The sequence below is a fragment of the Myotis lucifugus genome, unplaced genomic scaffold, assembly GCF_000147115.1.
Source record: "Myotis lucifugus unplaced genomic scaffold, Myoluc2.0 scaffold_3, whole genome shotgun sequence".
Taxonomy (NCBI): Eukaryota; Metazoa; Chordata; class Mammalia; order Chiroptera; family Vespertilionidae; genus Myotis; species Myotis lucifugus.
In genome coordinates this window covers 27,767,212-27,785,407 of record NW_005871051.1, presented here as the reverse complement: position 1 = coordinate 27,785,407, position 18,196 = coordinate 27,767,212, and the positions used below count along the sequence as shown (strand labels likewise).

The 18,196-nt window shown below is 46.0% G+C and overlaps 2 protein-coding genes across 8 annotated transcripts in view; both read right to left on the bottom strand.

Annotated features, from left to right (window-relative positions):
* Positions 1-15,353, bottom strand: part of EIF4E2 (eukaryotic translation initiation factor 4E family member 2) — a 31,109-nt gene extending 15,756 nt beyond the window's left edge. For 3 of the 7 annotated variants that reach the window (XM_006082647.3, XM_006082648.3, XM_006082646.3), the window contains exons 1-4: positions 15,198-15,353; positions 10,805-10,919; positions 8,899-9,033; positions 1,895-1,999 (exon numbers count right to left, since the gene is read on the bottom strand). In XM_006082647.3, coding sequence (XP_006082709.1) covers positions 1,895-1,999; positions 8,899-9,033; positions 10,805-10,919; positions 15,198-15,217 — 375 coding nt within the window. In that variant the 5' untranslated portion in view covers positions 15,218-15,353. Of the gene's footprint in view, positions 1-1,894; positions 2,000-8,898; positions 9,034-10,804; positions 10,920-14,750; positions 14,869-15,197 lie in introns of those variants that run through there. The other 4 variants (XM_023762414.1, XM_023762409.1, XM_023762400.1 and 1 more) reach the window with 3 other exon arrangements.
* A 1,799-nt stretch (positions 15,354-17,152) lies between these two features.
* Positions 17,153-18,196, bottom strand: part of CHRNG (cholinergic receptor nicotinic gamma subunit) — a 6,057-nt gene continuing 5,013 nt past the window's right edge. The window contains exons 10-12 of the mRNA XM_006082645.3: positions 18,000-18,196; positions 17,649-17,782; positions 17,153-17,340 (exon numbers count right to left, since the gene is read on the bottom strand). Coding sequence (XP_006082707.1) covers positions 17,167-17,340; positions 17,649-17,782; positions 18,000-18,196 — 505 coding nt within the window. The 3' untranslated portion in view covers positions 17,153-17,166. The remainder of the gene's footprint in view (positions 17,341-17,648; positions 17,783-17,999) is intronic.

Sequence of the window (18,196 nt, the reverse complement as noted above, 5' to 3'; positions counted from 1 at the left end):
TTGCATGAACACTAAAAGGTCTTATCACTTTCCAATTATTCAACTTTATAGGAAAAATGGTAGGAAGAGACAGAAAACAAAGAAAAACAAGGTGGGGATCCTTATACAAGCCATTACAAAAAGTGGCTGAACATAAGATTTAAAAAGAATTCTGGACCTGGCCGGTTTGGTTCAGTGGATAGAGCGTCGGCCTGCGGACTCAAGGGTCCCGGGTTCGATTCCGGTCAAGGGCATGTACATTGGCTGTGGGCACATCCCCAGTGGGGAGAGTGCAGGGGGCAGCTGATCGATGTTTCTCTCTCATCGATGTTTCTAACTCTCTATCCCTCTCCCTTCCTCTCTGTAAAAAATCAATAAAGTAAAAAAAAAAAAAAAAAAAAAAAAAAGAATTCTGCCCTGGCCAGGTGGCTCAGTTGGCTGGAGCATCGCCCCGTACACCAAAAGATTGCAGGTTCAATTCCCAGTCAGGACACATACCTAGGTTATAGGTTTGATCCCCGGTTGGGGCATGCACAGGAGGCAACCAATCAATGTTACTTTTTCACATCGATGTTTCTCTCTCTCCCACCCTTCCTCTCTAAAATCAATAAACATATTCTCAGGTGAGGATTAAAAAAAAAGAAAAATCCTTTTTTGAAACTACTTTAGTAATCAAAATAAAATGTCAGATCTCAAACACAGATCATGCCTCACTTTAATTATTTTCATTCCTCACTTTGTTAAGAGTTTACCAGGTGTCCTCATGTCCCAAATACACAAATAGGAAGCCACAGTCTCTCCCAGACCCAGTCTAGTTGAGGAGACAGACAAGAACATTAATTACAGCAGGATAGTCTGTTGAGAGCTGCTGTATCAGAGGTATGCACAGTAAATTAAAGAATGAGACCTCCAAAAAGATTAAAAAAAAAGAATGAGACCTCCAGAAAATACTCAAGAAGAGGAAACATTTAAGCTGGGTCTTGAGGGACACAGGAGTCAGCCAGGTAGAGCAGGTGAAGAGGCTGAAGGCACTGGGAAGAGCATGAATCTGTGCAGACTCGAGTGTGAGATGGGGAGAGTCAAAGGAAGGTCCAGCAGCACCAAAGGGAAGATGTGGAGATGATGGGAGACGAGGCCTGAAAGGTAAACTAGCTGCAAGATCATGTGAGCAACAGCGAGCTGCATAACATTTGTAATTTTGTGGGTGGGTGGGTGGGAGGGAAGGTGTGATCACATTTGTCTTCTAGAAAAATGCCATGGTATCAGAATAAAAGATGGATTTCAGCAAAGCAAAGAGATCAGCTCTGGGTCTCCAATTAGTGCCTGTAAGCTTATTTTTTACCCACTTTAATCATAAGTATATTATAGTAATATACTATACACACAGCCAATTCTACAGGAATAAGGGAAAAAAAACAGCCCAGCCATGTGGCCCAGTGGTTGAGGGTCGACCTATGAACCAGGAGGTCGTGGTTTGATTCCCAGTCGGGGCACATGCCTGGGTTGCAGGCTTGATTCCCAGTGTGGGGTATGCAGGAGGCAGCCGATCAATGATTCTCTCATCATAGATATTTCTATCTCTCTCCCTCTTCCTTCCGCTCTGAAATCAATAAAAATATATATTTAAAATAAGTTTTAAAAATGAAATCTATCCTTTAATGTTGTTACATACCATTTTAGTGATGAAACAATCTTTCAAAACCACCCAGCACCAACCCATCCAGACAAGCAATGGCACTAGTATCTTTTCCTGGAGGTCCCAGCTCTTAAGGATGTACCAAACAGTAATGCAGTTTTGAAAGAAGGCTTTAAAGTACTTTTTAACCTTGACAGGGCTAGCCTCCCCGTCTCCCCCCATCCGCCCCCCCCCCCCCCCACAAAAAACCCTCAACTTGCTGAGGCCCTTAGTCCTCACCTCCCACATGGGTTTAATTCCTTCTTTGAAGAGATGGAAGTCACTGTGGCCTGTCAGGTCCCCAGGACGTACCATGTGGCTGTAAAACCTCCAGAATTGCTCCACCTGTGAAGAGAGGGCCCCAGAGTACAGAAGGTGTGACTTTTCTTTTTCTTTGCCTGAATGCAAGACTTATCTAAGAGAAAAGCATAAACAGGGAAGACACACTGTTACAGGCTATACTTTGGAAGGATACACATTTTCATTTGGAGGACTGTGTGGGAGGAAAGGCATATTAGATGAAAGCATATGGTATAGCTGGATAAAAGGAAAATGTAATATTGTTGATACAAGAAAAACTCTAAGGCCTCAGCCAGGAACCTTGGCTGGTGAAGTCACACCAGTCAATATGCATCCTCCTGCAGAGGCCACAGGATAACCACGACATGCTGTGAGGAGGACCTTGTTTTACATAATGGAAACCCTTTAGTTCTAAGGTATATTAAGTGCCACATAACCTCAGTCTGAATGCATTTTTTAGGACCAAATATCCTCTTTAAAAAAAAAATATTTTTATTAATTTCAGAGAGGAAGGGAGAAAGACAGAGAAAGAGAAACGTCGATGATGAGAGAAAATTATGGATAGGCTGCCTCCTGCACACCCCACACTGGGGATCAAGCCCGCAACCTGGGCATGTGCCCTGACCAGGAATCGAACCGTGACCTCCTGGTTCATAGGTTGATGCTCAACCACTGGGCCACACCAGCCGGGCCTAAACACCCTCTTGATCAAAGACTGTTTACTCAAATACAGCATGAGCTACAGTGAAATACATTTTAGTTCTATTTAGTTACTAAGCACAGTGATAAAATCAACCACATGCACTATGCTGCATCATGGTGCCTTTCTTAGGCCAGGACAGTCCAAAACCAAGCAGGACTTAGCCTCTAATATTTAGGGTTTAAGTCCCTCTTCTTTATATATATATATATATATATATATATATATATATATATATATATTCCAATTACAGTTTACATTCGATATTATTTTGTATTAGTTTAAGGTATACAGCATAGTGATTAGATAATCACATATTTATCAAGTATTCTCCCAATATTTCCTGTACCCACCTGGCACCTTACACAGTTATTACAATATTATTAACTATATTCCCTATGCCGTACTTTACATTGCCATGACTATTTTCTAACTACCAATTAGTACCTCTTAATCCCTTCAACTTTTTCACCCAATCCCCCAACCCCTTGCTCCTCTGACAACCTTCAGTCTGTTCTCTTTAAGTCCCTCTTCTTACTAGAACATTTATGTTTCTCTTTGCCTCTCCTTCAAAGTCCTGTTAGAAAAGCAGACACCCTTCTCTAGCAATTGCAGACTTATTTATACTCATCATGCTAGTCCTTCCTGTTCTCTCAGTGGTGCCTTGCGACATTACTTCCCTACCTCTCTGTCTCACAGAGGACACCTACAAAGTACTGGCCAGTGAAGAGGCACACTTTAGGAGGAAAGAGAAGATGTAGAATAGTCTGGAGAGAAACAATTGGTATTTGCCAACACATTGCCCAGGAGGCTCTAAACAGACACAGAGCAAGACACCAGAATTGTGTAGCTGAAAATGGATACTGAGTACACAGAGATTCAAGTCATATTTCTAGAACTGGTTAGCAACTAAGAGACCTTACACTGTGTGCAACAGCTGTCCCTTCAGTCCTCTAAGAACAGGAACATAGGCAGTGTCTCATGTTACAAAGAAGTCAGGAATGAGTGCCATTTGTAGGACTTTTGTGCAGTCTCTCATCTCAGCAACTGCTATGCTTAACTGTATAAGGGATAGTAAATGGTCAAATGTATACAATGAGCAATTATCTTTTCAACCTGAACACAGTGGGAAGAAATAAAGTACACCAAGTAGAAACTGTGGCTCACTGTAAATTAGGAATTAGAGAGGAGCTGTGGGGTAGAAAGGTACACAAACCATCCCCAATTCCTCAATCAAGCATTGCTTCATTAATGGTTTGGCCTTCTCCAATCTTATAGCCAGACTATACAATTGTACAGTCACAATCTTTTTTTCTTTTCTTTAAAATAAATCTTTATTGTTCAGATTATTACAGATGTTCCTCCTTTTTCCCCCCACAGCTCCCCTCTACCTGGTTCCCACCCCACCCCATGTCCTTACCCCCCGCCACTGTCCTCATCCATAGGTGGAAGATTTTTGTCCAATCTCTTCCCGGACCCTTCACACGCCCTTGCCCCCAAGAATTGTCAGTCCACTCCCTTTCTATGCCCCTGCTTCTATTATATTCACCAGTTTATTCTGTTCATCAGATTTTTTAATTGACTTTTTAGATTCACTTGTTGATAGATATGTATTTGTTGTCACTTTGTTGTTCATAATTTTTATCTTTACCTTTTTCTTCTTCTTCCTCTTCTTAAAGAATACCCTTCAGCATTTCATATAATCCTGGTTTGGTGGTGATGAACTCCTTTAGCTTCTTTTTGTCTGTGAAGCTCTTTATCTGACCTTCAATTCTAAATAGCTTTGCTGGGTAGAGTAATCTTGGTTGTAGGTTCTTGCTATTCACCACTTTGAATATTTCTTGCCACTCCCTTCTGGCCTGCAAAGTTTCTGTTGAGAAATCAGCTGACAGTCGTATGGGTACTCCCTTGTAGGTAACTAACTGTTTTTCTCTTGCTGCTTTTAAGATTCTCTCTTTGTCTTTTGCCCTTGGCATTTTAATTATGATGTGTCTTGGTGTGGTCCTCTTTGGATTCCTCTTGTTTGGGGTTCTCTGTGCTTCCTGGACTTGTAAGTCTATTTCTTTCACCAGGTAGGGGAAGTTTTCCTTCATTATTTCTTCAAATAGGTTTTCAATATCTTGCTCTCTCTCTTCTTCTGGCACCCCCATAATTCGGATGTTGGTACGTTTGAAGTTGTCCCAGAGGCTCCTTACACTATCTTGATATTTTTGGATTCTTTTTTCATTTTGCTTTTCCGGATGGGTGTTTTTTGCTTCCTCGTATTTCAAATCTTTGATTTGATTCTTGGGATCCTCTAGTCTACTGTTGAATTTCTGTATATTATTCTTTATTTCAGACAGTGTATGCTTAATTTCTGACTGGTCCTTTTCCATTTTTTTTGGCATTCTCATTAAGTTCCTCGGAGGTCTCACTAAGTTCCTCGGAGGTTTCTAGAAGATTCTTGAGTAACCTTATAACTGTGGTTTTGAACTCTATATCCAGGAGTTTGCTTTCCTCCATTTCTTTCATTTGTGACATGTTTCTTTGTCTCCGCATTTTGGCTGCTTCCCTGTGTTGATAGAGTGGCTTTGTGTGGTAGGTGTCCTATAGGGCCCAGTGGCTCAGCCTCCCCAATCACCTGAGGTGGACACTCTTGGTGCACTCCTTTGTGGGCTGGGTGCACAGTCTTGTTGTAGTTAAGCCTTGATTGCTGTTGGTATCACTGGGAGGAATTGACCTCCAGGACAATTGACTGTGAGGACCCGCTGTGTCTACAGTGGAAGAACTGCTGTGCTGGAGACACCCTTATGGGGCAGGACTTGCTTCAGTGGGGCTTTGGTGCTCACTGAGTCTGCCTCTTGAGTGTGTCACTTATGGATGTGAGGAGTTAAAATCTGGTATCTGACCACTGGGTACACTGGCTCCTGGATCTCCAAGGAGGTGCAAAGAGGCCACCCAGCAGTAGCTACAGCGAGATCTGCAGATTTCTCCTCTTTGTTTGGGGTTTGAAAGTTTTGGAGCTCTCTGACCCAGCTGCAGTTTGTTAGGTTAGGCTGCGAAAGGACAGGCCATTCATATGCAAAAGCCTCTGCGCACAGCTTGGGTGGGGTTGTAAATTGGGTGGAGCGGGGTCTCAGGGAATCACCAGGGTGGAGCAAACAGCGATGGCTGCCAGTCAGCTGTCTTCATGTCTCCGGGTCTCCGTGTCCCGCGCCCCCATGCAGTAACAATGATCCCTGTGAGCACCTCTGCGAGAAAGCCACCCTCGCTTTCCGACCCGATGCCAGACAGTCCAGTTTCTCCCCTTAGGAGTCTGGGTCCCCAGAGTCTCGCCAGAAACTGGAGTTCAGAGCAGTCGGGAGCTTGTAGCTCCCTTCCAATTGAAAAAAACAGCGCACCCAATTGCCAGCCTGTTTCGCACGCCTCCGAACCTCTGCTCTTGGCGCCTCCGCACCTCCTACCCAGTCTCAATGCGCTTTTTTCTTTCTTTCTAGTTGTAGAACTTCCACTCAGCCAGCTTTCCCGGGGTTCTGGATGATAGCTGCTTTGTCTTTTAGTTGTAGTTTTGGTGTGGTTGTGGGAGGCAGCACGTACAGGTATATACCTTATGCCGCCATCTTGGTTCTCTACAATCTACAGTCGCAATCTTATATCTAAACTATGAGAGATGAAGTAGACAGCTCAAGAAATAGTATTAAACTTTAAAAGACGTTTTTCCTTCTCTTTAGGCAATTTTGATTTCTGAAACTCTTCATTGAAACAAAAAAATAGCCCTAACCGGTTTGGCTCAGTGGATAGAGCGTCGGCCTGTGGACTGAAGGGTCCCAGGTTCGATTCCGGTCAAGGGCATGTACCTTGGTTGCGGGCACATCCCCAGTAGGGGGTGTGCAGGAGGCAGCTGATCGACGTTTCTCTCCCATCAATATTTCTAACTCTCTATCCCTCTCCCTTCCTCTCTGTAAAAAATCAATTAAAAAAAAAGAAACAAAAAAATAAAAGAAGTGTTCAGACTCAGAATATGAGGTGCAGAAAAGACCTCAGAACTACCTTACTTTATTCATTTTATAGTTGAGAAAATGGCTTCAGAACTTGCCCCAGCCCATAGAGTCAAGCACCAGATAAATGAGCCTTGCCACTCCCAAGTCCAATGCCCTTCCCATTTTAAAACACTGCCTTCTTAGTCACCTGATTTCAAGAACTTTTACTAGTTAAATACTAGGATTAAAGACAAATGGGAAATACTGCTTTGGATTTAATAAAAGATTTCACAATGCAATTATTTCTCTGTGAGGATTTAATATCGTGAGGCTTTTCTTAATGCCTTGAATTACATGACAGCTGACTTCAAACACTGTCACACATCCAGTGAGTACTAAAGAAGCATGAACCCCAGATGATGCTCATGACCAACTCTATTCAACTTAACATATATGCCAAAAGAGGAAACAAAACCCTCCTTTCACAAGCTGGATAACTCCACATATGCTTTCTTTAAGAGGGAAACAAAAGTGCTACATATATTTGTAACTACTACAAAATAACTGAACAGAATCCTGAATGAAAACTTACTCCCCAGTTCAGTGTCTTCTTTGATCCTCCAAATGCTCAACCAGATGTTCATAAATAAAGGCTGCTATTTTACCTGTAAGGTTATTCCATTCCCATATAACAGGTAATAAAACTTTTGTGATAGATTCAGAAATGATAGGACTACAATTAGGACCCCTGAACAACATGGGTTTGAGCTGCCCGGGTCATTTGAAAAAACAGTGTAAGTGGACCCTCCTTGTGCTTCCCAACAGCACTTCTGTCTCCCTGTATTAGAATTCCTAGCTATGTCTTATTTCCCTAATGGCAAAGGAATTAATTCATTTTAGAACCCTACTAATCCCTTGAATTCATTCAACAAACATTTCTTGAACCAAATATGCACCAGTGCACAAGCTATTTTTAATATTTCAAAAGAGCCTAAATTTACCAGTGTTAAGGGAGCATATATCAATTCAGTATAGTAATGGGGTGACCTGATTACCAGTTATATGTGTAGTATATCTGATCAATAATAAACGGATCAATAAATGTAGCTTGTCTAGTACGACGCAAACATTTAAAAAACTGGAGCCTCATGTCATGCATTCTGGTATATTGGAAAGGTGAAAGAATATGGGCTTTGGAATGGGGCTTTTATAACCTGCCAAACCTGAGTTTCAACACTGGTTCCTCCACTTAGTCAAGTAAATTACAACTGACTTGACTTTAGATCAGATACTTAACCCAAGTTTCACTTTTCTCATTTGTAAAATATGGATAACATCACTGACCTCAAAAGGCTATCATAAGGATCAAAGGAAGTTACATAAAGTGGCTATTACGGTGTCTTTCCTCCTTATTACTTTACTGTAACATTTACTGCCTATTAAAGTTTCCTTTTCCAGTGTCTGCATTTTAAACAGGGCAGATACCCCAATAATTTCAAGAAAATAACAAACCCTGCATTTGATTGTGCCCAGAGATAGAATGTATAGCACATAGGAAGAACATAATCTGTGTTGAACAAGACAGCTTCTTAGGGAACACAAACCTAGCTACCTATGAGGGTGATAAGACAGTGCCTGGGCTCCCTGTTCTGACAACATCCACAAAAACAATTATTAGAGACTTCCTTTTCTTTCTGAAGACAGGAAAAATATGCTATTTTATACATAATCACAAACAGATCCAAAACCCTAATGAAAGGTTCTTAAATACAAAGGAAACTTTTGAACTTTACTCTTGATTTAACCATCAAGCTTCATGAGAACAGATACCATGTACTATAAAATTTTCGCCCTGGCTGGCATGGCTCAGTTGGTTGGAGCATTCTTCCATGCACCAAAGGGTCTTGGGTTCGATTCCTAGTGAGGGTGTGTACGGGAGGCAGCCAATTGATGTGTCTCTCCTCCTCTCCCTTCCTCTCTAAAATAATTTTTAAAAAATTATATCTCCACCCACCCCTGGACACTTTGCACATAGTAAGGACTCACTAAATATCTACTTAAACAAACCTGTATTTTTGTATTGTCCCTTTCTGATCAATTCCACAATTACACACTAATTACCTATGGATATCTAATGAGAAACCTAAGAATGAACAAATCTGACCTCAGAGACTCAGGTCAGCTGACTAAGGAAACCAGAATCCTAGAGGTTACCAGGAGGATAAACAAACATGATGATACAAATACAGGCATGAATTTACTACTGAGGCTCACTAAGTACTCACAGAAGCAAAGGTGCCAATCTGTTTGATATTCTGTTCATAGCTCTGTGAGCTGGTGGGTCGGCCGGGGGTTCTCCTGGAGTACCAGAAAGTGTAGTTGTACTGCAAGGGATGCTCTGCTGGTCCCGGGACAACAGCCTGTATATTAAAGGTGTGTTAGTCCTGGCCATTTATCACATGCTCTGAGACTGAGAAAACATTTTATAGCATTACCCCTTACTAACTCCCCAATTTAAAAAGGATACATGCTCACCCTAGCAGCTAGGTTATTCTCCCCTACCTAGGGCCTAGCTGGTTTGGCTCAGTGGCTAGAGTGCCGGCCTGGGGGCTGAAGGGTCACGGGTTTGATTCCCAGTCAGGGTACATGCCTAGGTTGTGGGCTTGGTCCCCAGTGGGGGGCGTGCAGAACTTGCCCCAGCCCACAGAGTCAAGCACCAGATAAATGAGCCTTGCCAGGAGGCAGCCAATTAATGATTCTCTCTCGTCATTGATGTTTCTATCTCTCTCTCTCCCCATTCCTGTCTGAACTCAATAAAAATATTTTTTAAAAAATTAAAAAAAAGAGACATGCTCAATTACCTGCAATGTGCTCAAGATTCTGCTTACACAGTAAATTTCCGTAGTAGTTAATGGATTCTAAATTCCTGTAACATTTTACCTATGTTCTTATAGCTTTTGTAACTTTCTACTTCGTAAGTATTTATGTTTGTGTATTATCTCTACATATTCCCAGGTCCAGCACCACTTCCTCTATGACACTATCACTTACTGGCTAGTGACCTAGGACAAGTTGTTTAACCTGTTTGTGCCTCAGCTACTAAGCTGAAAAATGGGTAATCATCATCTCATATGGGTGTTGAGAGGATAAAATAATTTAATAGATGTAAAGTGCTTAGCACAGTGCTTGACACACAAGAAGTACTCAATAGCCCGGCCAGCGTGGCTCAGTGGTTGAGTGTCAACCTATGAACCAAGATCAGGGTTCGAGTCCCAGTCAGGACACATGCCCGGGTTGCGGGCTTGATTCCCAGTGTGTCAGCTGACTAAGGAAACCAGAAACCAGAATCCAGGAGGCAGCCAATCAATGATTCTCTCACTGATGTTTCCATCTCTCTTCCTCTCCCTTCCCTCTGTCTGAAATCAATAAAAACATATTTTAAAAAGTACTCAATAAATGTCAGCTACTATTATTATCACCACTATTAAATGTTAGCTCCTTGATCCATAGTTTCATTGACCTTTGTGTCCTCTCAGCCCTGAAATGCTTGTATTTGGAGGGTACTCAATATTGCAGAATAAAGCAATTAATGATCGCTTTTCAATAAAGAAGTTGATCCATCTATTTCTATTCTCTAAATTTTCTCTTTTCCAAGTCATTTTAGTTTAGACTATTACTGACTAAAGAGTCTAAAATTTCAAGGGATGTATAGGATTTTAAATACTCAGCAGCAGATTATGAAGCAAATAATGCCTTGTTAACGGCAGGGTTATTCTCCCCTACCTCAGGCTAGCAGAATGCTGAAAAGCAAGGCCCTGTGGTAAGGGAACAGTCCTGTGGTAAAGGCCCTGTGGTAAGGGAACCTATCCTGTCTAAGCCCATTTTGCTTCGTGTTTGGAGCATCAGACCTCGGACTGAAGGGTCAAGGGTTTAATACCTTGTGTTGAAGGCTCGATTCCCTGGCCTCCTGGGAGATGTGTGCAGGAGGCAACCAATCGATGTGTCTCTCCCCCTCTCTCTCAAGGTCCTGTGGTAAGGGAACAGTTCTGAGTCCCAAAATGAACTCCAATGATTCAATAATTTTTTCTTAAGAACAAAATCAGGTATTACAAAATAGTGTACAATTGTTAACCTGGTATCTTCCAGATAAACAGATTCCATGAGATAACCAAGTTTCTAGTCCCAACTCACCTTCCTCTTGCTGCTGCTCTGACTTTTGTCCCGTTCCATTTTTTCCTTCTCACCATCTTTCTGTGTGCTGTTTTCTTCATTCTGATCATGGTCACCACTGTCATCATCTTTCAATCTAAGTAGAAAGGCAAAACAATGTTACCCCATGACTGAACTGATTCTTGCTTACCTAACAAAGCCACCAGGTCAAATGAACTACCATGGAAAAAGCCCAAAGTCACTCAAAATACCAGCAATGAGATGAGAGAAGGGCAAGGAAATGTAGAATGTCAATTAGGAAGATTAAACAAAAATGAAGTGCCCATTAGCTAATGTGTGAATTCCAGAAAGCATCATTTTCCAGTTTCATAACAGGCTGCACAAAGAAGCAAGAGGTAAACAGTTTAAGGAACTGTTTTCTTGACCAAAAATAAAGAGTCAATAATCAGAAGAGTTTCTGGATTAAGTAACTGCTTTGGCATTTCGAATGAAGTTTTAAAATTTACCTATCCTGTCTAAGCCCGTTTTGCTTCGTGTTTGGAGCATCAGACCTCAGACTGAAGGGTCAAGGGTTCAATACCTTGTGTTGAAGGCTCGATTCCCTGGCCTCCTGGGAGATGCATGCGGGAGGCAACCAATCGATGTGTCTCTCCCCCTCTCTCTTAAAAAAATCAATGGAAAAAATATCCTCAGGTGAGGATTAACAAAACAAAACAAACAAAAAACTTATCTACCTATTCTTCTTGTTCTGACCATCTCTCCTATCCTTCCCAACTGCTACTGCTTTAGTCCAGGCCCTCTTCTTATCATCTCAATGATTACAATAAATTCCTAAATGGTTTCCCAACACAAATTATATCCTCCCTCTATCCATCCTCCACATAGCCACCAGCATGATCTTTCTAAATGCAAACAGTCCATTTAATTTCCATGCTTAAAACACTCAACTGTCCCTTGCCCTTTGCTGCCCACCCTGAAGGATAAAGTACAATGAAATAAATGACTTCATGCCTATAAGTATGATTAAATATACTTTAGGAGCTGCCGCTTTAAGAGCAGTGAAACTACCCTAACGCTTTCAGGTCCAGCTAATGTTCACTGGATTCAGACAAAAAAATAAACAGAAAGTGAGTTCACAAAGATAATTAGAATGCTGTTTAGTCTAGAGCTGGACCACTTACTTATCATGAATCTTCTCTGAATTCACCTTTCTGTCCCCTAATGACTATCTAGTCAAATGGAATTAGGTAACTCTCACGAAAGGTACTGGAAATGCTCAAATTGTAACTCAGATATTACCCTACACAGACACAAAAATCTTTTGTAAAGCACCCCTTTTATTTCTGCCAATGAATCTTCACTGCCTAGAGCACATAAAAAGCATTCATTAAATGTTAGAATTCATGAGCTAGCCATGTGTTGGGGTCCCTGCTTTGCCCAGTTCACAGCCCTAGTTGTAGAATATACTCAGGTGGCCATGCACTGTACCATAAATGTCCCACACAAGAAAAGCCACACAAAAAAAGACAATGAGCAAAGGCAGAGAAAGCCAGTTGGGAAAAGGGAATGGAGCAGAGAGAGTAGAGATTGGCTTTAATTGTAATGCTATCATTCCACTGGCTTCGCTTGGCCTTCCTGGACCTCTGGGAAACCATTATCTGTGCTATGATACCCTTCCCCTTATGAAATTTGAGTTGGTTTGGTTTCCTTTCCGAAAGGAGCCTGTATAGCACACAAGTCCCACAACATTTACCGAGCACCTATTGTTGGTATCAGACACTAAAGAGTTTCTGTCTCCAAGGACCTGACTGAGGACACACACAATAAACTCCCTTCACTGTAGTAGTGATCAACCTATTGCGGTTCCCTGACCTCACCCGTTACGCTCACTATGTGGTCTCTTCTTGGAGAACCCTCTTCCCCTACCTACACTGTCCCTCAGGACTAAGAGGACCACTTTTTCTTTGAAATCTTTCCTAATCTCTCTTGAGGCTGAGCCTAGGCACCTCTCTTCTGGATTTCCCCTAATAACTGTTTGTACTTGTCCCAGCTATATTGTCATGGCCAGTTTTTTGTCTCCTGATTAAGAACATGGGTTTTTCTATTGCTTAGGCCCAAGACAGTTCCTAACTCTCTTCCTTAGGGCAGACTCCAGGGACTCAAACCATTTCCCTCCCTTCTCAGTTTCCAAACCTCCACGCTATCCTCTGGATTCCCTATCCTCCGGGTTCCCGTGCCTTAAGTCTTGGTTGAAGAGGGACACAGTCACCCAGCATCTCTCATTTTGCTATTCCAAGCAAAGCATGCTTGAACCAAGGTTAAAGAAATCTGGGTTTGAAAGCCATCATATGGCCCTTCCTGTTGTGGGAAAGTTACTTAACCTCAAAGCACCTCATTTTCTTTATCTGTAGAAGGGGGTAACAAGATCCCCTTTGCAGGGTTGTTAGGAGTAGAAATAATATATGAAAAGTATCTAGCAAGCTGCCCTGAGAAGCCATTATTAACATTCTTTAATTAACTTACTGCAGACCTCCAATGGGTAGGACCATGCCAAATGATCCTTAAAGTATCTAAGGATAAACTTTTGATTTGTTCAATTCAGTGGAGGAAGGGGTACAGGACTGGCAGACAGCTCCACTGAGGCAGGTCTTAGATCTGGCAGTAGGGGTGGCAGGGTTTATGATGGAGAAGGGGTTAATATAGGGATGGATACAGCTAAGCAGCTGGCTGCAGAAGTGCTCTGCCAAAGACTACTAGAAGAGTCCTCTCCTGCCTGGCCACGGTGACTCAGTGGTTGAGCATCGACCTATGAACCAGATTCCTGGTCAGGGTATCTGCCCAGGTTGCAGGCTTGATCCCTGATCGTGCAGGAGGCAGTCAATCAGTGATTCTCTCTTGTCATTGATGTTTCTCTCTCTCTTCCTCTCTGAAATCAATAAAAATCCAATATAATACCCTATATAATAAAAGGCTAATATGCCAATGGACCAAACGGTGGAACAACCGGTCACTATGATGCGCACTGACCACCAGGGGTCAAACCCTCAACACAGGAGCTGCCCCCTGGTGGTCAGTGCGCTCCCACAGGGGGATCACAGCTCAGCCAGAAGCCAGGCTCCGCTGGACTTCTGCGGAGCCCTTCCCGCCTCTGTGGCGTCGGACATTCCCCACCCACCCACCCCCCACACTAGGGCTCCGGGACTGCGAGAGGGCCTGGGCTGAGGGACCCTTCCCCCCCCCCGCCCATGAATTTCGTGCATGGGGCCTCTAGTATTTTATAAAATAAGTCCTCTCCCCACAACCAAGAAATGTTTTTGAGGAGCTGTCTGGAGTGCTGGAATCCATGACCTCGGAATATGCACATCAGCACTCATTGTACTGGGGGGGAAAAACAACTCCCCATCAGCAGCTGCAGGTCACAATCTAAACTAATAGTAATTTCACTTTGCATGTATACATCACCATGTAGCAATTTACAAAACACCCTTAAGCAAAGCTGAATCTGATTTGACCCTTCTAACACCCCTGTGCGGCAGCAGGGCACTGAAGTGGCTTGGGTAACCCTGGCTCAGAGACTGGGAAACTTTCCTGCTGTCAAAGTAACTGGTAACTGGTGGGTCTGGGACTGGAAATCTAGGTCTTCGGAAAGAGCATCGGATTCACTAGGCTACTGAAAGGAGAGCTAAGAACATAATCTCCTAAAGGTACCATCGCTGCCGGGAAATATGGAAAATTACTTTGCATTTCCTTTCTGCATCTCCAGTTTGTGGCTGGAACTAGGGATCCGATAGGGTACAAACAGAAGTCCGGAAGGGGCCGGGGCAAATATACCCGAAGGGCAAGAAACTGAGAGTGTGGGGAGGGGAAAGGAGAGGGAGGAGAAAGGAAGCAGGAAGGAGTCTCAGGAAGGCGACGAGAACTCCGTTTAACTGAGCAGCCACGGTGCCGAGCGCAGCAGCCACGTTACCTCAGCGCATCTGCACAACTCTAGGTACGGGCTGTGACCTTCCCACTGTGCAGAGGAGAAGCCGACTCGGGAGAGGCGACCTGCCCAGGCCAGAGGAGGAAAGCTGGATTCGGAAACTCAGAGCGGCCGGCTGAGGAAGCACCCCTACCCCTCCACGCCGCTGGCAACCCGCACCCGCCGGGCGCGGCGTCCGAAAACCTCCTTCCGGGCGGCACAACCACCCCTCTCCCGTCAACGGCGCCTCGCCCCCGGTCCGGACTGCCTTGGGGTCCCCGGAACCCTTGCACCCCGCCTTCCCGCCGGCCGCCTGGGCGGGCTCCAGCCCGCAGCCCGCGCCCGGGAGGGAGCCCGGCGCTGTGGAGTGGGCGCCGCCGCCAGGCGCGGCGGGGACGGGTGCGGGGAACGGTTGGGGGAAGGGGCCCCGGGAGGCGGCCGCACGCCACTCACGCGTCGAACTTGTTGTTCATCCTCTCGCTGTCGCCACTGCCTCACGGAGTGACTTCCGCTCCGCCCGGTCCCTCCGCCTAGGGCCCGGCCACTTCCGGTTGCGCGGGGAGCCGCGGAACGTAGGCTCGCGGGCCCGGTGGGGGGCGGATATCCCGGGACGCCAGCCCAGGGCGGCTGCGCGGACGTGCTCGAGCTCGGGGACGCCACCGGCTGCGGAGGTCTGACGGGTCCCTGGCCGCCGCCCGCCCCGTGGCTCCGAGGAATCGCTCCCCGCCCAAGGCGGCGCGCACTGACCCCTCCCGAGGCTCCGGGAGGGAGATCGCGCCGCAGCGCGACGGCGCGGGCTCTGCACTCCGCTGGGCACAGATCCCGACCCCACCCCCAGAGCGGGCTGAGCGATCCCGCACTCAACCTCCCCCGGGCAGTTTTTCCCTCTTTGTTACCGGCAATGCTATAGTACCCGCCTCTTCAGGTTGCCGTGTGGATTGAATACGATAATCAATTCAGGCGCTAGGCAACGTGACCCTAAATAAGTGGCAGCTATTGTTAGCCATTGCTTACTGGGGCCAGGAGCTACGGAGCTCACCTCCGCCCCTGAAGCCCTGGAGCTGTCAGTGAAGTTGGGGGACTCATCCCAGGTGACGAGTCTAGCAAGCCTTAGAGGGACCGGAGCTGGTTCCACCATCATCAAATTGCCTCCGGGATTTAGTCTCTGCTCCAAACACAGCGGGTGCACACACGCACACACTGGAGTAAAGGAAACGAACCTGCTGGTGATTGAGCCCCAAAGCCAGCAACCCTGTAGTTGGGAGAGGGGGTTATTTCTGGGATCCTCTTCCCTCCCCCAACAATGTTGCATTGTCAGGGCTTTATGTGGCACTTACACATTTTTTAATCACCTTCACCCGCACCTTTGATCCTGTAATGATCCTAAACTGATACCTGAGCCCACAGTTAGAGAGGAGGCAACAGAGGCTCAGGCAGCACAAATGACTTGCTTAAGTTTACCCTCTTATCACCAGCAGAACGCACGCCCCATCTGTACTCTCAAAGTGTGGCCTTGCCTCTCCCAGGAAGATGTCAGCTAGTCCTCTTGTTTCCTAAGTGGGGTCAAGGGAGGCTGGTCAGGGTCTCCTCCCTGAAGGCAGAGCCCAGCAATTCCCTGTTACCTCCCAGCCTCCCTACCTAGCTCTTCCTTAACCATTTTTGCGGGACCAGTGCAAATTCCCTGGCCTTTGAGAAGAGAAATGGGGAGGGGTCTGTTTTCCAGGCTGTGGGATCTTTCTCAGAGTGTCTAAGATTGGGTCAGAGTTGGGAATGCTGGACTCCAAACCATAAAGCAACCAGTGTTCTGGGAAGCCACTCTTACTCGGCTCCAATTTGCCCATCTGAAACATTAGGGATATAGTGACTTGCTTTTCCACGATGCTGTGAGGAGCTCTTAACAATGGGAAAAGATAATAAAACTCATGAAATATGTTGTGATCAATGGCAAAAAAAATGCATATGAATAGAAAAATCACTGGTGCAGATGAGTCCTGGGTGCAGTAAGGCAGGGGAAGGAGATGGCAGCTGGGGTGAGCTGCCATCTTCTTTTGAGAGATCATTGGCTGCCATTCTTCACATTTCTCTTGACTTCCCTCTTTCAAGAGCTTGTAGGGAACTCATCAAAAGAAAGGGAGGCCCAGGCTTGGAGAGATAGGACCTTACTTAGTTGGGGGCATCATGCAAAATGGAGTCGTTAGGACTTCAAACATTCTGAGAGTTGATAATGCTTTGCCACTGACCCCCCACAGCACACCCTGCCCACAGCCCATCCTCAACCACTCCAAGACTCCAGCTCTGTCTCTTTATTTCTCCAGCTTTTCTCAGGGCTGTTTGGCTTCCACGGCCCTGAAGGATGCTTCCATGACCTCAGCAGAAGGACACAGCTGGTAATTCTCTGAATGGTTAACAGCAATTGGTTGACTCAGTCAGGCGAGGGCAGGTAGGGGTGAGGGTCTCCAGGGAATGGCAGGGCGGGCACCCGGTTGTAGTGCGCCACGAGGAAGATGCCGGCAGTGCCACAGACAAAGAGGGAGAGCATGGCCAGGAAGCAGACACGGTCCAGCACACGGCCCACTAAGAACCACTCCTCGTTCCCCTGAGGGTGGAGGCAGAGTGTGGGATGACCAGCGGGGGCACAAAGCCTGCCCTGGATCCTGAACCGTCCTTGGCCTTCCAGCAGGCCTCCATTCTCCATTCCCTTGGGCCCTTCTAACCTACTTCCAAGTTTCCACCTGGCTTCTTCCATGGTCCCCTCGCCCTGATGTCCCCCCTCCTCCCCAATCCCAACTCTACTTTTTCCATCCCATTGCCCTACCATGGCTACCCCATTCCTCCTGCCCCCATGTCAGGTCCCAGCCCCTCACCAGGTACTCACAGCAACCTCCCACTCCCAGCCTGGCTTACACTGTCAAAGTGATTCCGCTGGTGTTGGGCCCGGGCAATGAAATTGCATGCTTCCACACAGGCCTGGATGGCTGGGGCAGCCTGCTTCAGGCTGCCACACAACACCTGGCTCTGCCCTGGCTCCGGGCCTTTCTCTGATGAGACGAGATGAGAGGGTCAGGTTTGTGAGTAGAATGGAGGAAAAACAGGCAGAGAAGGTGGCCTCTCCTTAGGGACCCCAGCCCCTCCCTCCCCCACCCGTACACTCGCCCAGCACGCATCTGCAGTGCCTGGTGCTTTGGCCAGCAGACAGCCTCCCATGGCTGGAGTCCATGGGGAGGACTGTGCCCAGAGTCACATCCTCTGCCTCACCTAGTTTTTCCAGCGCCGCCCTCACCAGCCCATTGTGCCGCCGCTGCCGGAAGAGGAGTTCACTGCGAGGCAGGCAGAGGGCCGCCTCCTCCCCACCTGAGGTTGACCACCCTGAGGAGGAGCCATTCTGGAGCCTGGGCTGGACATCCTGCACCGCCGCTGTGGCCAGCGGGCGCACGTGCATCCTCAGCAGCTGA